The 24,174-nt window shown below is 42.9% G+C and overlaps 1 protein-coding gene across 1 annotated transcript in view; it reads right to left on the reverse strand.

The window, feature by feature from the left end:
• siah2l (seven in absentia homolog 2-like) overlaps positions 1-22,664 on the reverse strand; it is a 42,412-nt gene extending 19,748 nt beyond the window's left edge. Inside the window, exon 1 of the mRNA XM_080749863.1 lies at positions 22,132-22,664. Coding sequence (XP_080605989.1) covers positions 22,132-22,644 — 513 coding nt within the window. The 5' untranslated portion in view covers positions 22,645-22,664. The remainder of the gene's footprint in view (positions 1-22,131) is intronic.
• Positions 22,665-24,174: the final 1,510 nt, after the last annotated feature.

Below are 24,174 nucleotides of genomic sequence, written 5' to 3' on the forward strand. Positions count from 1 at the left end.
TGGAAAGGGATTGAGTTACCAAGTGTTCAAACAATCAAATGTAGTAAGATCCAGTGGGCAATATAATGTTCAGTTTTTTTGTTTGTTTTTCAATTGACTTTAAATAAAGGCTTTTCATTATATTAATTAGCTTTCCTTCCATTAGACCGTGGGCCAGGACCCCAGATTAGGGGTCATCGGTACCATCTGAGGGCAATAATTCTCATAGTGATTTTTGGGAAGGTATATATCCCTAGTACTTAGAAACATGTGATAGCATTGCAGTGGTGGTAGCTGTCTGTGTGTTATCACTCCTTTTATAACAACATGCTAAAAAACAGTTTTCAAAATCCGAATGGAACAGTGTACTTCAAACTGATGGTTCTCTCTTATTATTGATCCAATCTCTTTATTACAGGCAGTGACAACATAGTGACTATATAATTATGACAATACTCTGTGAGCAAGGGCCCCAAATTTGGGGTCATCTGTACCTTCTGGTTGCAATGATTCTCATAGTGATTTTTGGGAAGGTATACATCCCTAGTACTAGGAAATATGTGATAGCCTTGCATCTGTGGTAGCTTTCTGTGTGTTATCACTCCATTTATAACCATGTGCCAAAACACAGTTTTCAAAATCCGAATGAAGAATTCAACTTCAAACTGATGGTTCTCTCTTAATATTGATTCTCTCTCTTTCAAAAATGGTTGAGATACAGCTTAGACTATATATTTTTCTAAAAAGTTGTTTCCATCTCCAGAAATGTTACAGCAGTGACAACATAATGACTACTAGTACATGAGAGTTACTTTGCATTTTTTAGAAAGATGTAACACAAAAGTTTCCCAAAGATTTAAAAACATCCAAGGCAATGTTTGATGAAATTCAATAAACTAAATATAGTGTAGGTGTGTAACTAATGCATACGATAACATTCTGTTTACCATTACATACATGAATATCACCTTTTAATCCATCCATTTAACGCCTCTATCTGTTCAACCTAGATTTTTTTTTCCTATGATGTTTTTGTTGTTGATTTGTATTCATATGGGGACCTAGCCTGACATTAGCCAGACAGATAACATGGATTCACTCACACGTTATCAGTCTGGACTTCGGCCCATAGGCAGCAATTATGAGAAATCAGAAAATGACCGGGCCAATATCTGCATATATTCCAACTCATAATGGAGATTAGAAAGTCCACCCACATCCTCCTGGACCTTCCCCTCCTGATTTACACACACACAATTATCTTACCCTGGTCTACCTCATCCTCAAAAGTAACCTCCATATCGACATCACTCCTCATCTGTATCTTGAACATCGCCTCAGCCACGATCTTCACCAGAGAAATTACAGTAGCTCAACAACAACAACAACAGTGATACACTTCTTTCTCTGTGCCCTAAAGTGATACTGGACCACTATAATGGACCACATCACACCAGGTCATCATTAGCAAAAATGTTATCTCCCATCCAAAGTTGACATCAGTGAGCATGGCGGTCTGCCACTTTCCACAACTTCACTTGTATATGAGCCCTCAACACATGGTGCAACATGGCAACTGGCTGTTGTTAACTTGTGGCACCTACTTCACCCAGCACATCAGGGTAGCCTGGAACGTTCCCTGTCAGCAAATGTTTTAATGCTCTCATCTTGCCTTTGCATACAAATATGAGGTTGCACAGGTCTGTTCCATCCCAATACTCCATCTGTACTTTACACTGTACTGTAGGTCCACCTGATACACCCAATACACCAACAGGACAGTTTCATCCCTGAGCATGTGTATCACACCCTTTCCAGAGATGACAGCAGTATCCATCGTTGACACTTAAGGTGTACAACTTGCTCACCAGCCTTTGCTAATTGTTATTGCTCATCAGGATGACATCTCATTTGGGTAAAGAACATTACTATTCACAGCATTCACAACAGAGTGGGTACAATTGATGGTATTGTTGAGATGATGGTGTGATCTTTCAGTGGGTGATGATACACCCCAATCTTTTACAACCAAGACACACTAGTCCTTCAACTTCCCCTGTTTCTGCACATTTTGGGGAAGGTATCCATTCACACACAAGCTCAGCAGACTTTTCTGATCTTCTGCTCTTCTGCTCCCCAACTCGTCATCAGAGACAATGTTGCAGAATCCATCATAGTGCTGGCAGACCAGGTCTGGCTTACCCTCTATGCTGGCATGGAGCACAATGCACATGTATCTTCAGCAGGTACTGGGTTAGATCTCTAGCATACTGTAGTCTACATGGCCAGCAAGGAAGTAGTACTTCATCAAGTGCTCCATGAGAGAGAAGCTCACCTTGTCACCAATGGTAGATGTGAAGTGTATGGAAAATTAAGTTGTCTACCCACTGTCAGCCAGTAGGATGGAGATGATGTGCAGTCCAGGTACTGCTCTATCTGTTCAAATATCTTTGGCCCAGTTGACAGAAACCACTTTAAGAGTCCTGCGGATAAGCTACAAAAGGCCATCTTTCATTCAGGACCTATCTGAAGTTGCCTGTCAGCCCCTCATATGCTGCAACCACATGTATTTGATCCTTGCATCAGTTTTGCACAATTACTGTACATTATTGAAAGTCACCATGTTTCCAGCATACTTGCTACACTGTAGATTACCACAAATAACTACATGTCAATGGTGAGGTGAATACTGTACATGTCATTCCCATGTCAACCAGTCAGATCTGCTGCCTGCTTGGATGAGAAGGAATGAGATAGACCTTGACCTGAAGCAACTAAGATTGACCTGATTCTATGTGACAATGTTGGTCATTTTCAATCAAAATAGGCTAATTTGTTGTTTTTACCTAATTTAGTACAATGGAACATAACCTTGTGATGAACGCCATCTTGGATTTGGCAATACATAATTAATTGCAGGTAATTTCACTGATTCAGGCACATTTCTTGAGCCCTAAAACCTAGGGTTAGATACCAAAAGCACCTTTATAGGTTGAGAAGTATTAGTATTAGTATTATATAGCCATTTTAAGCTCCTGACAGCCAACTTGGACGCCATCTTGCCATATATACATATACTCCCCCAGATTTTCAGTATGTTTTTCAGCATGCCTAGATGTACCAGAACCAATTGGAAAAACCTTCTGTAATTTTAGGAAGTGTTAAGAAGTATGTTTTAACTCATTGAGTGCCTATCCCGAATTAGTTCGGGATATATTATCGCATCCCAGAGTGCCTATCCCGAACTAGTTCGGGATATTATTAAAAAAAAAAAAAAAAAAAATTGAAACATTTTTTTTTGAATTTTTTTTTTTGGACCCCATCAAATCTAGTGAACATGATTTCAATCGCGATTTTGCATGTTCCACCCCCATACAACCCCATCTAACATACAGGGCAGCCATGTTTGTTTACATAACATGTTAAAACATAATGGCGATTATCTCAAGAATGCCTGAACGGATTTCCAATCGGATTTTTTTGTTTGAAAGCTGTGAACAAACTGCACAAATCCACTCCAATGCAATCCAGGATTGCATTGGATTTTTTAGAGCTCATTCTTCTCTGTTTTTTTCCCATGCATGAGGTGTGCAAGGTTTAATCATGGCTAAGTTGACGAAAATAAGGCTTCTAAAATGCTTGGTAGCCAATAGCTAACTTCAAGCTAACTTCATCCTCTTCCTGTACATGCACAAAGGAAAGTGTTCAGGCAAGTCATGGCTGCAGGGCTTCTGCATATACCAGCATATCTCTATGGGATTTTCTATGGCCACTGGGCGCCCTCTAGTGGTGACTAGGGTGGCACTAAATGAGTTAATATATTGACCCATCTAATTTTCGCCTAGTGTTATATAAGTAAATTGCATGATAGCACCTATACAGCTACCACTGGTGCAATGCTATCACATATTTTCTAACTCTAGACATGTATACCTTGACAAAAATCACTATGAGAATTATTGCCCTCAGATGGTACCGACCAACCCCAGTGGCTCACGGTCTACATGGATGCATACAATAATATTTTAGTAACACTTGCATTTTGTGTTTGTCGGGTTTAAAAGACAAACATCAAAAAGCCTCAAAATAAAAAGGTACATGTATTTTGCTGCCATGTACCGTCCTCGACTAAGCCCAGGTTTCAGCCGCAGGTGAAAAAAAAAAAGAATATCCATAATCTATGTAAATCATGATGCAAGTCATGCAACTAAAGCAAGCGAGGGAGCAGACTTTGCCATCAGACACTGTCGAAAATAAGGAAGCATGTCATCCAATCGAACCCCAGCATCGCTATGCTGGAGAGAATATTTGCCATAATTAGCAGATCTACTCGTGTTTTAGATGGGCTATTTTTGGCAGAGAGATTTGATGTAGAGGGGGAGTACAGTACAACTCCGGTCCATTTTACCAAGTATAGAGGGTTTAAGTTGTTATCCAACCGCCTCAGAACTCACCTGACTGCCAGGCTGTGGTCTGGCGTGGCAGACGGGCCGAGCGCCTCCGCCGCCACCCTCTGACCCTTGCTGCTGCTGTTGTTGAGGTTGTCCGCCGTTAGTGCAGGCCACCCCTGTGGCAGTAGCTGAACCGACCCCGCGATGCCGATGCCAGCCCAGCAGGCAGCGCCACTGAGCCAACTCCCTCAGGAGGGGCAGGCAGGAGGCCGGACAGAGCATCGCGCCCACTAGTTAAAACCCTCCTACACATACAGTATGGTACACACACACACGCGCGAGGAGTGAATTTGAGGCGGATTGTTGTAAAAGGTTCACGCCCCTCGCGGCTTGGGAACTTTTGGCTGGTGGAGACGACGGAGGCGCGCATTCTCAAGCGGACTTGATCCACGTGAGACACCGCCGAGCGAGCTAAAGCGAGCAAGTCACCGTGTCGAGCGTTGCGAAGTCCACTTGAGCCGACTTAGCGAAATTTATGTCCCGATAGGGACAGAATCGTAAATCTTCATTCCCCCAACTTTATGCACCTCCGTGCGGGTGAATAGCCAAAAGCTCCCAAGCCGCGAGGGGTGCAAACCTTTTACAAAACCCGCCTCGAATTCACTCCTCGGCACACATACAACCGTTTAGCGCTGCGGCTATCGATTATCTTCTTAGCGATCGTTCAATCAATTGGAATTTTTCCAATTGATTGAATAATCGAGGAGTGTTAAAATCAATAGTTAAAAACAATGTATTAACAAATCGATTAACCACTTCATTACTTTATGCTTCATCGTACAGTGATGTGCAAAAATTGTGAAAATAGCCAATCCACCAGATCATAATGTGTCGCGTGCATTGTGTGTTCACAATAAACACACAACACATGATTTGATTTGTACTTTTTTTTTGCCAAACTGACATACCCAAAATAGGGATTGATAATTAATAGTTTTTTTTTTTAGTTTATTGGTTATCAAATATTTTTTTATAATAAATCAAATTGATTAGTTCAATAACTATTCCACACAAACAACTCTCGTTGAACGTGCATTACACATTCTCTATGATAAACACATACAAAGTTGTTTCCATCCGAATGTCATGTACATAGTGTTCGATAATATCGATACTCAGTTTCTACCTCTCTCCGCGTGTATTTTTTTTTATTTTTATGAAAATACAGATTGCACAGCCTTATTTGTACTTAGAATGTGAAAACCTCAAAGGCAAGCTTTTGAAAAGTGCACTACCATCTACCTCAAAAAGTTCTGTATTTTTCTTTCAATTAAAATAAACATGTTTGCACTTAAAATCGCTGTGGTTACGTGGTATCGAATAGCGATATTTTTTCTAAATATCGTATCAAAGTTAGAAATCCAGTATCGTGACAACACTAAATGTACATTTTAAGCTCTTCAGTAAATAATTGTTTACTCATCATTATTTAGATTAGAACTAATGTATTTTTGGCATAGCTTTTTGCTTAGCTTTTCATAAAAAAAAAAAAGGGAAAAAAAAGAAATTTAAATAATAATCATTCTGCTTTTCGAGCGCAATACAGTACATCATCATTAACATAACACTTGGATGGAAGCATTGGCTGTACACACACACTAACTGAAACATACAAACAAACACACACAAACCCACACCATCTTGCTGTAACACACACACTTGCTTCCCTCAATCAATTTCACGCACCACTGAGTCTTTACTATATCCCCCAAGAGACCTATCAATGGCCTTACGCCGTTTGTGACTTCACAAAGCGGATCCAATCTCCATCTCAACGGCTGTCTTGTGAGGGTCCCACTGTATTCACACAGTCAGACCCCAACACACCGCCTGTCTGTCTGACGTACACCCTGTCTGACCGCCACGGAAAAGGAAACCTGCTCACCGCTTGAAGCTAAATATTTGTCGACGTGCCAGTTCACGCAGGAACAGCGATATTTCAGCATATATATTCTTACTCCTGCCCCTAAAGACCTGGAAACCCAACATACTGACACACTGCACCTTCCACAGTCCACATGGTAACAGATGCTAAATATACCAAATATTACCCTAGATTTCAGCACACTGTACCACCGTCCCCATATTTGTCTCTCTTTGCGCTCCCTATGCTGCGAGAGATAGATCAACTTGACAATGAGCCAGGTAACAAGAGCTAGTCAACAGCTGCACTACTCTGGTAGCTATTCATAAAACAGACTGCTATGGAGGCTGGGGCAGATCGAATGGCATACAGACAGACAGAGAAGAGGGGGGGGGGGGGGGGGGGGTAAAGAGACAGCGGCAGGGAGGGACAGAGAGAGAGAGAACAAGAGAGTGCAGCTGCAAGACCAAGACAGCAACAGTATGAGAGAGAGAACATGGGAGAAAGAGAGATTACCAGCAGAGCCTGTAAAGCAGCAGAACACACTAACAAGTGTGACAAATGGTTAAGATTCCTTAACACTCTGCCAGTGACACAGTTCTGGGAAAGTGCCATCGCCACTGAATCCAATTAGAAACATTGAAAAACATTAACATTTGTTAGAGGAAAAGAATTGCCCTGAAGCATCGTTGTCGATGAGATGATGCAAGTGATGGAAATCTATAAACTAGGAAGCATCAATTATTTTCTTAGCCATTATGCATTATTCATCAATTACTTTTTCGATCATTGAATAATCGAGACTTGTAATATACTGTACACCACCACGAAATTACCGTAAGTAATATTTTTATTTTCTAAATCAAATATTCGGATTGATGACTCAAACCTGGTGTTGAAAACTCTGCAGAAATTCTGTGTATTGGGCTCAATTACATTTTTGTCCAATTCAAGTGGATTTCTATGTTAAAATCCAACAAGGAAATCAGAATAAGAAATCAGTGTAGCATAATGTACAAACCAAAAAATATATATATAAAAGAAATGTAAAAAATGTTAGGAGTGGGACACATTTTCTAAAATTACAGTGTTAGTGTGAGGGAAAGAAGAGGACCCTAGTAACCAACTGTTGGTTGATAGCAGCAAATGTAGTTTTAATTTAAACATGCTGGCTTAGCTTCACACAACAGCTACCTCTTGGCTTTACTCTCCCAGATCTGCACAGTGCATCTGCATCATGACAACAAGCAAAAAGAAGAAGAAGAAGAAGAAGAAGAAGAAGAAGAAAAGAATGAAAGCCCAGCTGTTTTCTCACTAACCAAAACAAAGCTACCTGGAGCTAGGGAGCTCTGCGTCTGGGCGTAAAGGAATTCAGCGATTCCCACTCTGCTTTCTCACGTAAACACATGACTAGCTTGCATGCCAGCAGTCAGACCTGGTAAAGAGAGGGACACTTTGTGTGGTTTTGGAATATGTTTCATGATGATTTCTCGTGCCAGGAGTATTTCAGCAACCTAAAAGACTTCTTGTATCCCTCTGGTGAAGTCTGAGGAACCAAGCTCTTCCTGTATGTACCAGTATTCAGAATTCAGCTGTGATAATGAGCCATGTTGATCAGTTGAAAATGAGAAAGAATGGCCATAAATTGAAGTTGCATTCTATTCAAAAAATTTAAGTTATGTACTTTCTACTACTACACCCAATACTAATAATTATTCCATCATTTTCCATTTCCATTCTGATGACCCACTGTTTTTCTCAGGCTGGCATACAACATCTATCTACAATCTTGGCATGTTGAACACTCAGTAGCCAGCTGGGCTACTGGCAGCGCCTGGACCTGCTGGAAATCACAAACGCAGACACAAACAATAGAATAATCGCTTCACTGTCCAGTTACTATGAAGTCACTGACACTGACTCATAATTTAGTTGTGTGCACGTGCACACACACACACACACACACACACACACACACACACACACACACACACACACACACACACACAGGCACTCGGTCAGGTATGGACGTACCAAAGGGAAAACCAAAAAGCTCCAAAAAGGCTCAAGCAACAGAAGCAGTACTAATGCAATGGAACAGCTGTCTCAGTGTTTCCCTCTCTCTCACAATCCCTGCCTCTCCCCAGGTCTCTGTCCATCTCTGCTGCTGCGGCAGCCAAATCCCCAAAAGTGTGTGTCAGCAGGCAACAGCAGCTATTCCTAGTCCTCACTGATTTGGAAATAAATGTGCCCGACTACCACACGGATCCAAGAAAAGCCACACAAACTCTCACAAATCAAATCCCCATCTCGGCTACTTCGAGCAAAATTGACACGCAAGTCTTATTCCCATACCAAAACAGCAACACTGACCTGATGCCAGGCAGAAATTCCAACACACACACACCAACATAAAGACCAATTCATTTCACTTTCACTCCCAGTGTTGAATCACAGCCATGTCTCAAACACTCTAGAAAGGGAATTGCAATATGTGCACAGCACACACACACACACACACACACACAATGCCAAACCACATTCACAGCTAGAAAGACAAGCACATACACCGATACACGCAAGGAAAGTTCTTCCGAATCAAATCCACATGTTAGCCGTTCCACGGAGGAATTTTCGACAACCCTGTTCGCACGGCGGACAGACAGATACAGAACACACACTGCCTTTCGTTCCCTCTTGCGCGCTCAGCGTGGTGAATCCCAGCATTAACGCACGCACTCACTTCCCTCTCTCTCTCCCAGTCTCTCTCTCGCTCTCTCTCGCTCCCAGTGCAGCGACAGACAGAGCCAGAAAAACATTCCCCAACCAACCAACCACCATCCACCTCTGCCGTCACTGCAGCAGTGGCAGCACAACACACACACGCCACAGGGGGCGGGGAAAGACCAGCTGTGTGTGTGCATGTGTGTGTTTGCTCGAGAGAGGGAATAAGGATCATTTGTATGTGTACGTGTGCTTGAGTGAAAGAGAGAGTGAGCGCCGACGGTGCCGGGGGAAGAAGAGGAGGAGGAACGGAGGATGGGGGGGAGGGATTCGCTCAGTCTCTCCGTCAAGAGCAATCCCTCATCCCCCCTTCTTCACTCCTCTTTTCTCCCTCCTTCTGTTTAGCTTTACCCCTCATCATCGCTGCACTGCTGGCATTTGTTGAAGCCCTCCACCCCCCACCCCCACGACAGGATAGACCATCATCATCACACACACACCTTCCTTTCCGTCCTCATGTGTTTATGTCTCTGGTCTGCTTGTCTTTGAACTGTGCAGAGTTTGCGTGCAAGCATATGTAAATATATATATCTCCATGATTTTGGTGTATAATTGCATGTGACAGAGACGTGTGTATTCTTATATACCTGGTGTGTGTGTCTGTGCCTGCATCTGCGTGCGTGCTGTGTGTGTGTGTGTGTGTGTGTGTGTGTGTGTGTGTGTGTGTGTGTGTGTGTGTGTGTGTGTGTGTGTGTGTGTGTGTGTGTGTGTGTGTGTGTGTGTGTGTGTGTTAGGGCTGCAAGCGAACCTTCGGAGGTTCGAACGTTCGTTCGTTACGTTGGCAATCGAAGTTCGAAATTAATGGGTTCAGGTTTTTTTCTTTTTTCTTTTCTTTTTTTACACGAAAAATAATTATCAGAATGTGATTGGCCTATTCAGAATATCACAGTAGTAGAGATAGCCAGATACGAAATAAGTTAGGCCTACCGGTAAACACTAACAGTTAATGGTGACCGTTATAGTAGTTATAAAATGCACCAGAACAGCTTGGAGCGATCAAGGACCGTCCTCCGCTCCAATTGCGCTCCTATTTGGGGCCGCGAACCGGGTGGCGAATCAGCCTCGCTGACACACGCTTGTTGACAGTGAGTGAGAGCAGCTCAGAGAGACGTGTGTGCTTTGAACAGCGAACACCCAGCCATCCACGCACCAAAAGATTAAACATCCCTTTCTCCTAAGCATGAGCAAAGATGGATTTCATTGCAACCCCCTAAAGGATCTATAATCAATGCGATGTATGGGGTTGTTACATCGAGACCAGTTTAGCCCGAACGCGACGAGCTCCGATGCAGTCACCAAGTCTAATCATCATCATCCGTGCAACTCCGCTATACATTGAGCCTGTTCGTCAACAAACTGTGCGACATTTTCTCCGATTGGGTTGGATTTTCCAAGTGTTAGCCTAGGTGTTAATGCGGCCACGCATCCACGCGTTTTCAATGGATAAAACAGCGCATTTAAAACATTTCCTAGTTTCCTACACTGTTTAAAGGTACAGTACGTTCGATGGTTCGAACGTCCGAACGTTCGGTTTTTATTCAATTGAACGAACCATCGAAGGTTCGATGGTTCGTTCCGAAAATCCCCCCGAAGTTCGAATCCCTAAAACAGGGCTAGATTACAGCCCTAGTGTGTGTGTGTGTGTGTGTGTGCGCGCGTGCAAGATGCGGGTGTATGTTTACCTGAATATCTGCCTGTAGGTGTATCTATGTGTAGGAGTTATCTATATGCACGTGTGTGTGTGTGTGTGTGTGTGTGTGTGTGTGTGTGTGTGTGTGTGTGTGTGTGTGTGTGTGTGTGTGTGTGTACGAGACATGTGTGAGAGAGATAATGAGCAAGGTAGTGTTCACAACAGTTCTGCTGACTGACAGCTCGTGAAATAGAAACAGCTGCTTTAAGTCCAAAACCTTGCCTCTTTTCTTTTGTCTTCAGTCTTCGAATATTTTTTTGTTTGTTTGTTTCTTACTCTCTCATTGCCTGTCATTGAAAGCCCTTGAAGTGGAATATTAGGTTTCTTTTCTTTCATGAATGCCTGCCATAGTAACAGTGTTTTTTTAGAGCTTGACTGACAAGGGCTGGTCTAGTGGAGAACCCTGAACGGAAACTTCGCCAACGAAATGATGTTGTGATACATTTGTGGTCCATGGGAATCAAGTCTTTGGGACCGACTTTGCCAACCAATCAGAGCAGCGTAATCCCCAAAACCGGAGGACAGGGAGGGACACCAGTGGTTAAAAGTCTGCGTTTCATTAACCAATGAAAAGTATTAACAACAGCTTGGTTTGCATTTGTTTGGTGTTATTGCGGTGCACTTCTGAAGCTATGCAGAGAATAAATAAAGATTACTTGTGCCATTAAATTACATGCCACTTTTTGCAACAAAAGAAAAGGAAAAAAAGGCATTCAGTATTCTGCCAGTCATTTTCATTTCTGTGCTTCACTAGAAACGAGCGAGGTACGGGTGCGATTGGCTGTCCTTTTAAAAATCGAACCTCTGTTCGAAGTGGAGCTGTGTGTGTGTGTGTGTGTAGCACCTCTCTGGTCACCCAGGATCATGTGTACCGATTTTTGTGACATTTGAAGAAAATATGTAGGAAAAGGTGCAAAAAGTGTGTTTTGGAGAAAATTCAAGATGGCGGAAAATCTATCCTGGCGCAAATGGGCGTGGCCTATATGGGGAGATGCGTCTTGACCCAAGGAATCCAGGGAAAAAATAATTTTAATTTTCCGATCTACGGTTCAAGAGTTACGGGGCAAAACGCAAAGTGGGCCGTTATAGCGCCACCATGAGGCCGAGTGATGTAATTATTTTTGGATTCATTCTTAAAATCATTATGAATCTCCTCTCCGAGGTTTGAAACTGTAGCTCCTATGGTTTACGAGAGAAAGATACTTGAATGTGAGTTTTTGCAATTCCCATTATAAGTCAATGAGGAAAATTAATTCACTAATAAATTAATATCAATTAAACTATAGAACCTTTCTCTTAGCAAGTTACTAGCACACGATTCCCGAGTAAGCCGGTCGATTTGACATATGGCGCGAGTGTGTGGTGCAAAAACTGTGGGAGGAGTAGCGTGCCAAACTTTGAGGCTACATACAGACAGACAGACAGACACGGACGGACGGCCACACACACGGCCACGTATAGGGAGCTTGTGTTCCACACAGCTCCAAAAAATGCTGCAATTCAATTAAGTGCTGACGGATGGAGAATTTACTGGGCACTCAGGGGTGACCAGGCAGCAACGGGGTCCTACTCCTCAGATTAATGACCACACACACACACACACGCGATAAGGGGGAAGGAAAAGGTAGAAAAACCAGGGGCAAACAGGTAACCAAGGGAAGACTGGAGCGTTGAGGTGGAAAAGGAAGGAAAATTAGCTAGGGCAAAAGGAGAGGTTGGACGAGAGGAAACAACAGCGGAAAGGGGAGAGAGAGGGAAGGAAGGGTGTTCAGGTTTCCTTATCCTGCTGACCTGCTCAAACAGTTCTAGTTTGGGGGCACGGTGGCACAGTTCTAGTTAAAGAAATCCATAACAAAAGGATGGATGAGGAACGCACAAACGGACACCTGAATCAAGGCTAGCAATTTTAAAAAATATATGTTTGAATTGACCATGTAATGCCTAAACTCAATCGTTTTTGGCTGTTCACCCAATGCATCATTGGTATTGCCCTGATTACTACTGTATATGACACGTTCATTCGTTCAACATAGCCTCCAATGTGACTGCCACACACACACACACACACACACACACACACACACACACACACACACACACACACACACACACACACACACACACACACACACACACACACACACACACACACACACACACACACACACACACACACACACACACACACACACACACACACACACACACACACACACAAATTGAAGAATGTCAATAACAGGACCGAACATCCCACCCTGTCACAAACTCCCACGCACGTGTGTGTGTGTGTGTGTGTGTGTGTGTGTGTGTGTGTGTGTGTGTGTGTGTGTGTGTGTGTCGTGCACCAAGCATGAGGGAAGTGATTGGCAGTCTGCCAACGTCAGTGTGCACCCCGCATAGACACAAACACACACACCTGCAGGTAGGAGGAGAAGTCTGCATCTGAATGTAGATGAGGAGATTTTCAGGTCGACTGAGTTTGAAATGTTAGATAGGAGAGGATAGAGAAATACTGGAGAGGACAGGAGGAGACAAAGAGAATCACTGTTGAACAGACTGCATGTGGAGAGTTCAAACAGCTCCTTTCTATAAGGCCCTCTTCGTCTATAAACATGAATAAAACATGAATGTCTTCATTCATTCGCCTTCCCCCGTACCCAGTGTGGGGAGAATAACCACTCCAATCAAGGTAACACAAACAAGGCTTTCAATTGAATTTACCTTTTCAAATATCCCCTCACTCACACACCAACCTTAAGCACATTTTCTGTAGAGGGGTCATAGTCTCCAGGTCACATGCAGTGTCCCCTAGAGATATTTGGTGTTCAGTGCCTTCCTTGCCTTACTCGAGGCCATCTCCTCGTGTTGTGTGGTTTAGCGTGTGCGAGTGTCATTTTAACCTCAGAGACATCCAAAGAGTTTTATCAAGGTTCCCAGGCCTGCACTGCAGTAGAAATAACGCAACCCTCTGGAGTGGAATTAACTCAGCGGGGTTTCGTTCAGTCCAAATTAATTACCCACAATTCCCCAAGAGCTCATTGTGTTCCTCGATAAACAACAGTGCCTCCTCCCCTACTCTACAGTGTGTGTCAGTGTGTGTCAGTGTGTGTGTGTGTGTGTGTGTGTGTGTGGTACACGCAGACACCACCACTTCATCATATGAATACCAAGGGCATGTGCACTGCCATCATCTCCTCCGTGAAGTCACCCATAGCGACAGAGGTCACATCCTCCTCACTCTGCCAGTCTTTTAGCTCCACCTCTGGTCTGTCATTATACCATTATTGATGGAAAAAAAAGAAAGAGAATGTTGTTTTTGTGTTCACTCCGGTCTGTGTGTGTGTGTGTGTGTGTGTGTGTGTGTGTGTGTGTGTGTGTGTGTGTGTGTGTGTGTTGTTCGTCTCCAAGCTCAGCTGGAGCATGAAATGCTGCTTAATTTCTCATTAGGCTGGGCTACATCTTCACAATATTAATGATCAAAGTGTGAGAGAGAGGGAGTTCATCACGAGAGAGAGAGAGAGAGAGAGAGAGAGAGAGAGAGAGAGAGAGAGAGAGAGAGAGAGAGAGAGAGAGAGAGAGAGAGAGGGGGGGGGGGTGTGTGTAACAACTGTGAAAATCATGGAAGAGCAGAGCTTTTCAAGGCAATGCTGTCAAGAAATGAAACCATTTTTCTCAATGTCACTTGTCACATCATGCCTGTTGGATATCCTGCAATAACCACCCCCAGTGCCCATGGAGCCCGACTCAGTTTAGAGCAAATGATTGAATTATGTAAATGTGATGAATGACCCCTTCTGGCCATCACAGTACATGGCAAGCAAGCACAGTTAGAAATAATGCTGGCCTACAGCAAGCCATCAACATGCCTATTGCATTTAGGGTGTTGACCTGGTCCATAGTTACCCCGGTCCCCGCGTAAACGACGGTGCAGACAGAGGTTGGTAGGTTTCAGTGTAACTTGCCAAAGGATATTTTCCCACCAATACATCAACATTAAATGTGTAGTGAAGCTGCAATTTGTGAATTCGCTGTAGAAAAAACATTTACTTCCTCTCCAAATGAATGTTCTGAATGGTTTGTGCAGTGGGAAGAAATGTAGCAAATGCTGACATTTTCATCAATAACACATTTAATATTTAATATAATAACAACTATAACATTTAGCAGATATATTGCACAAAGATTTACTTGTTACTCCCCAAACAAGTCTCTAGGGTGGTATATGGGCTGTTCGATTTGGCCTAAAAATAAAATCCAGATAGATTTATGTCTCAGAAAAGTCCATTTTCGATTTAGATTTTTTGGTAAAAAGAATACACACATTTTTTGTCGGACTCTGGCTTATTATATTGCAGAACCTTGTCGTGTCTTAGGAGGACCGGGCTGTGGACTTTTTGCCCCATGCAGTGGTCTGACTAAATTAAAGTGAAAATCTATTCATTTTTATTTTTTTATCTTCCAAACAAGAAACAAAAAAAAAAGATTTCGATTAAAAAAATCGATTAATCGCCCAGCCCTAATATGAACCCATACTCCAAAAGAAACTAATATCTTAATCAATTATCGCAGTCCACTTTGAAAAACTAAGTTGCTACAGGGATGGGGAGATTATCACTGAGACAAAAGTAATTACCTGCGAGTTTGTAGGTTTATACAATGGCTGCAATCAATCTGATGTCACTTTTGCCAAAACAGCACTGTGTCATTTGGGAAATACAAAAACAGGAGAATTAGTTGGAGGAGGAGCAAAGGGCCCTTGCCAAAATAAACAAATCAACTCTTGGCTTGGAGCTCAAGTCTGACTGCCTAAGCAGAATATGCCTAACATACTGTACTACTACTGCCTAACAGGAGTAATCTGATTATAGCAAATCGACTGGCCAGAGGCCCTGGTTGGAAACCACGCATTTTTGGAGACATCATTGTAACGAATCATGAGGCACTGACTGGTGATTTTATCTGCTTGCTGAGAGCTGAAATATTTCAACTGGAAACTCCTACGTTTTTAGGAGAGCGCCTTGGCATTTTGAGCCTGGGAAAATAACGCAGGTGGACTGGACACGCACAGGCTATGCATTTTCTACATCATTCAGGTTGAGTCGTACTAACCATCACCAAGGAGAGGGGGTATGACTCCAGGAGAACCTTCTACATCTACACTGTAAAATGTATTAATTGATTAATTAAAGGGATATTTCACTTTCAAAAAAACTTTTGGTAATTTTATCATCTAATCAGGCTTTTATGAACACCATGAACAGTTTTTAATTAGCTTGATTGAATATTTAGATATTTGATGTAAATGTTACCAGGCCCTCCAGGCCCAGGGCCTCTCCCCACACACACCCAACTAACTTCAAACTTCATTTTAACCATGATAGATTCCTTAAAAACACCCATTATTTTTTCAGGTGACCTCCTAATATGTGAGCAGGCCGTTTTTTAATAATTATTTTTTTGTATTTAATTTTTTCCATTTTCCCAAATTATTATTAAAAATAAATGAAAAAAAAAAGTTATCGAAAAAATACGGCCTGCTCACGTATTAGGAAGGTAAAATGAGTCACCAGAAAAAATAATGGGTGTTTTTAAGGAATCTATCATGGTTAAAATGGACTTTGAAGTTACAATGGGTTTGTATGTGAAGAGAGGCCCTACCACTGCTCCCCGTTGAAAGTGGAATATCCCTTTAAGTCAACTCCATTTGAGTCCATGTTTGCACTTTCCAGTGTGAATGAACCTAGCCTGCATCTTTGACTAAAGGCCACTCTTAACCGCACAGATTCGTCGACGATTCGGCGGCGGAAGGCTGCGGATAGCGTCGGTTGCCGAACGGGAGCTCATCGTCAGGTTTTCGGCAGCGGGTCGGGAGCGTTATCGACCGAGAACTGGGAAACTGGACTTGCTCGGTTTTGTTGAGTCGGTCCCTTGGCCGTCGGCAGTGAAATGAGCCAACGAGAGCGGATAAAAGACAACACACAATCCGCTGGTAGCTATCTGTTTGGCATACATACTGTTTCCACACAGTCACAGAGGACACCGAGACAACACACTACACACAACTGAACTGAATAAAGTGGGCGCGAGTGAACTGCGAGAAAGGTGCTTGATTGTATAATATCCACGTCCACGTTTCAACTGGGTCCAGTTTGGTTACAGTTGGCATACATACTGTTTCCACACAGTCACAGAGGACACCGAGACAACACACTAAACACAGCAGAATAAAGTGGGCTAGTAATAGTGCAGCAGCTGCCCGTGTTGTTGTTTTTTTTCTTCTCCTCTGCACGGAGAACAGTCACGTACAGAGTGCCTCCGTGCCTACTAGTGGTTAGATTACCTCCTCTTTCAGCTGTGAAAGGCTGGATGTGTGCTTCAGCGTATGACGGTGCGTGTCGAGCATAGCAGACATACAAGCTCACAACGCTTCAAGTTCCGACATGTTGTGAGCTTGTAGCTCTGATATTTTCAATGCGCGACGTCACACCATCGTATCGTATGACAAAATAATACAACTGCACACAGCAGCGGAGGCAGAACGCTGAAGCAGCAACAAGCTGTTGTGAAAGTGTCAGATCATGATACAATTTTAAAGGATTATGATTGGTTTTAAAGGTTGTACTACTTTATCCAAATAATAATATAAATAATAGGCTTAATAACAGCATTTTCCGACAGCGACGGCATGCAGGGACGATCAACTATGGAGTGAAAATAGCCTTTCAGACTACTGCCACCTCCTGGTTTGGAATGGTATTTCATGCGATCTCCCCGCGCATGCGCACAATTGCGTACAGTAAGTACAGTCGGCATACAGTCGGCAGACAAAGTTCTGTGCAGTTCTTTGCAGTCCTTTGCAAGTTCTTTGCAGTTCTTTGCAGTCCTTTGCAAGTTCTTTGCAGACTTTTTGGTGTGGAGACGAGAGGCCTTAAGCCATTCTTCCTTGACCTCGGTCCCTCTCATCACTTCTCTTGTTTTTGGACAGGTCTTGGATCAGCTTTAATCAGGGTGTGACAGGGCATAGTCTGGATAAAAGCCCATCTCTCTCCCTCTCATCCAACTATCTTCTTTTATTTCCCCTCCCTTAACACTTCTCTCTCTTTCTCTCCCCCTTGTCCATTTACTAACAGTCATATGACAAAATAAGAACGGCCCATTAAACCCAATCCCTCTTCTAATCCTTTCAATTACAACAACCTCTTGTTCTATATTATAAAATAATATTTTTTTGAATAAAATAAACAATTTTGGGGTACCCATATTATGCAATTGAATATGCAGCTCACAACAAGTCATGATGCAGTGCATTGAATTTGTGAGCTTGTATATCTGCCATTTGCACGACACATTTGTACAAAGCATACAATTATTTGATTAATAGATCAACAAAATAAAATAATCGTAATACTTGCATCCCTATTCTCTGTAATCACATACCACATCTGACCACCACTACCGTCTCTAGCTGTGCACAGACAGAGTAGAGGACAGATCAAGGATCAGGGATCAGCTTACACTGCGCTCCAACACCACGGAGCCTGGATACAACTTTAATGCTGCTGAAATGCAATCAGAGTCCCATTACGGTGCAGAAGGCTGTCAGCGAGCCGCCTTCAGAGGGAAAGCATCACTCACTAAACTATGTGGAGCTGCAGGGACGCCTCTCCACAGCTCTGAATGACGACACAGTCTGTCACCCTGTGTTGTTTCTTTGTGCGATGACATGTGTGTGTGTGAGTGGGTGTGGAGAGCGAGAGTGGGACACAGAGAGTGTAATAGCTAGAGCACTGTTTCCCTAACACTGGGTCGGTACCCATTTGTGGGTCACGGACACATTTTCATGGGGCGGCGCCTCGCTGTGAGTTTGTAGATCTAGACCCATAGTTAGCCAACCCCCGATTTTGGAGAGTCCGAGACCATCGATAATTGTTTTCAGACCCATATCTTCTCAAAACACTTAATCACTACAACAGTTATCACAAAGAAAGTTAAGATCTGCTACTTTAAAATGTTTCAAAATGTACATACATGCCAAAAATAGGCAAGTCAGGTTAAAGTGGTTAGAAATGGATAGAAAGGCCTTTATCAAAATTCAGCTTGGTCATATCTCCGCAGATGAGAACCTCTCAAAATAACTATATAAAGATGCAAAAGTTAAGAAACAATATCAATAAAATCATCATCCAACACTCAGGAATAAACACCATTTCTATCGCCAGATTGTATAGTAACAGTCCCAGTGAATATGTATTATGTTAGAAATGAATAATAGAGAAATTCCTTTTATTCACCTGCATTTATCCACAGATGGTTTGCTGGTCATGCACGCTTTTACAGCAGTGAGTGGCGTGCCTTGCTTCACAACCACACAGTTACAGCCAATCACACACCTGGGAGGAGATCACACCACTGTGTCTACTTACTAGTGATATGGATACTTGAGTTGTGGAAACGGAATGTAACCTAGGTACCTAACATTTCCCCTCTGTTACAAATAACTTCGGGGGGGGGGGGGGTTAGATCAATGTGTTAGATCAGTGGTTCTCAACATGTGGGTCGGGACCTCAGGGGGGGTCCCCAAATTATTTTGGGGGGTCCCCAGATATGAAGTTTAAGTGTCTAGAGGGTATCTGCACATTTTCCAAAGTGAAATTTAACTAGGACTTTTTAATACCTCTGAAATGACAAATTAAACTTTGGCTAAATTGTCAAATATTAGAGGCAGAAATTGTGAAAATAGCCGATCTACATGCTCACAACGCCTCGCAAATGAGCATGTAGATCGGCTATTTTCACAATAGAACCATGTTGTACAAAATGTTATGCCTCAACTCTTAGTGCTCGTAGGGTGGGGGGTCCCCAGTTAAAATATTATTTTGGCGGTCCCGGCCTGAAAGGGTTGAGAACCACCGAGTTAGATGGACTGATCCCCTCTGGGAAAATCGGTAGGACAAGCGCAATTAACACAACTGTAACGTACATTTAGCTATTAGTCGACTAGAGAATGATGTGGGCTTTTGTGGTCTGGTCTGAACGACTGCAGTAGCACAAACAAACAAAAACCTTGGCAAGCAGCAGACAGCGTGCAATTACAATTTAGGCAATGCATTTAGCAGACACTCTTATCCAGAGACTTACAGGTGCTTAATCGAATTAAGTGTACACAATGACACATTAATTGAAACGGCGTGCAATAGAATACATTTTCTTATCGAGCACTCAAACATAAATTAATAGCTAAAAAAAAACACCATATCCATTGTGTGGTGATTATTACTATACTGAATATGTCTACTACGGTGTTATGGAAGCCCAATCAACGTATTATCATCATAAATGACACAGTTCTTCTTGGGTCTTGGGTCTCCTAGTTTAACAGAGTTGTGTCACAAACCAAGAGACATGAGACACATACTTGTTCTCTACATACTGAGAACAAATTCCAAAAAGATGCATGTAACAGAGTATCATTTATGAGTGACTATCAGACCTGGATTTCAGTTTAAAGCCAAACACCTGAGAACTAACAGTAAGACACTTGACAGTGTAATTCCATTAACACATGAACATAAGTCACCTAGGTTAGGCTTTAAATATAAAAATCAAGCTGTTTTGAAAAATATCATTCCTCATGATCTGATTTCAGCTATCCATTTTTTTTTCACAGATTAATATTATTGTTCAGCTATGTTAACAAAAATCCAATACAGTGTAACAACACCATAGTTGAGCAGACATCATAACAACCATCACTATACCCTCAATTTGGCCTCCGATATTTATTTATAGATATGTATATGAAATAAAGATCCAGAGAACATGATCCTTTAAGGCAGTGTCTGTCTGCTTAGCAACCGAGCTCAAGCAACAATGTGTCTACTGCTTGCTCTTAGGCTGCATGTGTGTGCATATTTGAACACCACCTTTAGCCGTAATCAAGTCTGACTGTACCACGTGCTGTTTACACGCCTGTAAACCTGAAAATGTATAAATACATTTGTAAAAAACTACTATAAGAAGAATAGTGAGTTGACCAAGTGCAATAACGGTAATCTCTTCAAGTTGGAAGTGCTTTTCTGTCACTATATGAAGCTTGTTTGATGCAACCAAACAAGGGGATAAAAAGGGAATATTTTTCATCAATAGGCCATTGGTTCTCAACGTTGGGTCTGGGGACCCCCAGGGCAGGGTCCTTGGGGGAGTTCCAGGAGGTCCCCTACTAAATGATAGATAGTTAATAGGAACCAAATGGACTCTTATGGGTCAGGGTCAATTTGGTTCTATGTGTACACTCTCCGAGTTAAATGAACATAGATTTTACAATAGTGGGGTTCCAGAGATGCAAATGCCATTAAATGAGGGTCCGTAGCCTAATGCATGTCAAACTGGGGGTCCTTGAAATTAAAATGGTTCAGAATCACTACTAGAGCCATAAAACATCTCTTATGGGGGTCACTGGCATATCTTTTCAAATGGGGGTCAGCGGAATAATAAGTGTCAATTTAAGGGTCCTTGGCTTGACATGAAAACGTTTGAGAAGAACCACTGTAATAATATCTCACTAAAACGTCTCACCTATCTTAGAGCATAACGATAAAGAGTTGTTAAAGTGGGAGAAAAGTAAAAGAAAGACACAGTTGACAAACATACTGTCACCAAACCATCAGTTTGTTTTGATCCCTGAAGGGACGTCACGACACACACACACACACACACACACACACACACACACACACACACACACACACACACACACACACACACACACACACACACACACACACACACACACACACACACACACACACACACACACACACACACACACACACACACACACACCTGTCAGCACTGGTTAGCCCAATTAGCATTAGCTTTCAATGAGGAAGTTCTTAGAAAGTGCAATAAAACACTGCCAACACAACACTTTTCCTGGTCGACTTGTAGCTGGGTGATGTGGAGTAACGTAAAGCCAGTGGTGTAAAGTAACTAAGTACAATGTTGACGTATTTGTACTTTACTTGAGTATGTACAAATCAAGTATGTACAATACTTTTACTTCCTACTCCACTACAGTACATCTCAGACTGAGGCAAATATTGTACTTTCACTCCACTACTTTTACTTTTTGTAGACCTACTTTTGATGCCAATACTTTTGTGCTTTTACTGATAACCGGACTTTAACAAATTGTAAATGTTTCCAGATTGCAGTATTGATGCTAACTTTGACTTATAAGTAAAACATTGGAGTACTTTTTCCACCACTGACAGAAAGTGCACTAAACACACTAAGCACTTTTCATGGCCAACTTGTAGCTGGAGATGCGGAGTAACGTGAAGCCCAAGCGCTCCTCTGTTTACCTTGCAGGGGAACGGGAGAGTGGAGGCCACCTTCTCCATGGCCAGGTTCCTGATGCTCGGGGTGAGAGGGCCTCGGCAGGTCGGACAGCAGCTGAGCTTCTGGCGACACTGGTTGCAGACCAGATGACCGGCCTGGCACTGCAGGATGGGCGGCAGCACGTAGTCGAAGCACACCGGGCACTCGAACAGCGCCGTGAGCTCCGACGACTGGCCGGGAAGGCTGGCCGCCGAGCCGGGCAGAGACACCGGGGCAGCGCCGGCCCCCGACCCGGCCACGGATCCTCCTACCCCGGCGGCTGCTGCCACGGCGGCCGCCGCGGCCGCGGCTGCCGCTGCGCCTCCACCCGACGCTCCTCCGTGCTTTCCTCCACCCGCTGCTTTCCCGGCCCCTAGTCCTCCTCCGCCTCCACCTCCGGCTGAGGATGGACGGCTCATCGCGATCACCGGCTCGAACCCCGGCTTGCTGGCGCCTCTGAACTGCCGAGTGTAGTGTACGCACTCCGGCGGTGGCATTTACAACCGCACTCCGTAGCCTTCCCCTGGTTCCCCAGCCCCCGGGGACACAACATGGCGACGGCCCTGTTTGTTACGCTTGCGTGAGGCGCTGATTGGACGCTACGTCAGAGACTGACACGATGCCTCGCCAATCAGAACAGGAGTAGTGTTATTATATAATCATGTACAGTGAATACAACATTGTATGCAAAACATACCACACAGGAGGATATTGTCACAACTGAGAATATGGGGGGGAAATGATTTTTAAATTAATCAGAAGTAGCCTACTTTTGTCTTTGTGTGAAACATTGTTTCACTTTATTATACAGACAGGAAATGTTTGATTAAAAAAATCTTCATAATGTGTTACAATTTTAACTCATTTTAGACCTGCTCATGAAAGACAGTATAGGCTAACGCCCTAGCATCAAAGGGTTAAATTACACATAATTTTGCCAAGGGAAGGGAGGGAATTATAAAGCAATTACAAATTAGTTCTAAACTAATTAACTTTGTACCTTGAACATAATACAAAATGTGTCTGCACTCTGTAACTTTTGGCAACATTTTATCTAACTGAATTGTCTTAGCCAGGTTCCCTTGAAAAGTAGATTTTTATTTATTTATTTTTATCTCAGGGGACTTCCTGTTTAATTAATGACACATAACATATGAGTCCTGTGCATACTCTATGGTCCTGTGTGTTTCACAGATTTGTATGATGAGTGGAGTCTAGCTCTGTCTGGTCCATTAGGTCCAATAAGTGGAGAGTTGACACAGAGAGTAGAGATAGATACCACCAGGTGACTGATTAAGTATCAACACCTTGGCCAAGCCCAGAGAAAAGGGTGTGACAGACTGACTGACCATGTTTGTGGTTTCATCTCAGCCCAGATACCAAGTGCCCACAAAAGATGGACACAATTGTGACACTAATGGTTGGGTCTATCAGTCTCTGTCTCTGATGAAACACTTCAGGATCTGTTGTTTTCAAGGACTGAGACGATACTTGAAATAACATTTTAGCAACATGTCTGTGACTGTGACCTCCAGTCCACACCAATGCAACTCCTTGCAACATGCAACTATACCTGCATTTTGCAACAGGGGTTGGCTTGCATTTAGTCCACACCAATGCAACTCCTTGATGCAAGGTGTGGACTGGCCTTAAAACAGTTTGTTGCAAGGATTTGCGACTAATGTAGTTGCATTGGTGTGGACTGGCTTTTAGGGATAGGGTGAAAACTAAGTTAAGTCACCTGGGAGAGACTGTCCCAGGTGACCCAGAACGTGCCTGTCTGGTCCAGGTGCCCAAAGGCCCAAAAGGGGACCATCTATAAAATGTGCCTGAAGCTTTAACTCTATAAGCGGATAAATATGGATGGATGGAAATTAACTATGGATTATTTTCTTATTTCTTGTTTAATCTTTCCATTAATCGAAAATTATTTTATTGTTCATCAACGACTCAACCAATGCAAAATGGTGTCATGCAAAAATAGTGGAAATGGCCAATAATGAATATCCATAGGCCTACATAAGTAA

The sequence above is a fragment of the Nannobrachium achirus genome, assembly GCF_963921795.1.
Source record: "Nannobrachium achirus genome assembly, chromosome: 19".
NCBI classification, from domain to species: Eukaryota; Metazoa; Chordata; class Actinopteri; order Myctophiformes; family Myctophidae; genus Nannobrachium; species Nannobrachium achirus.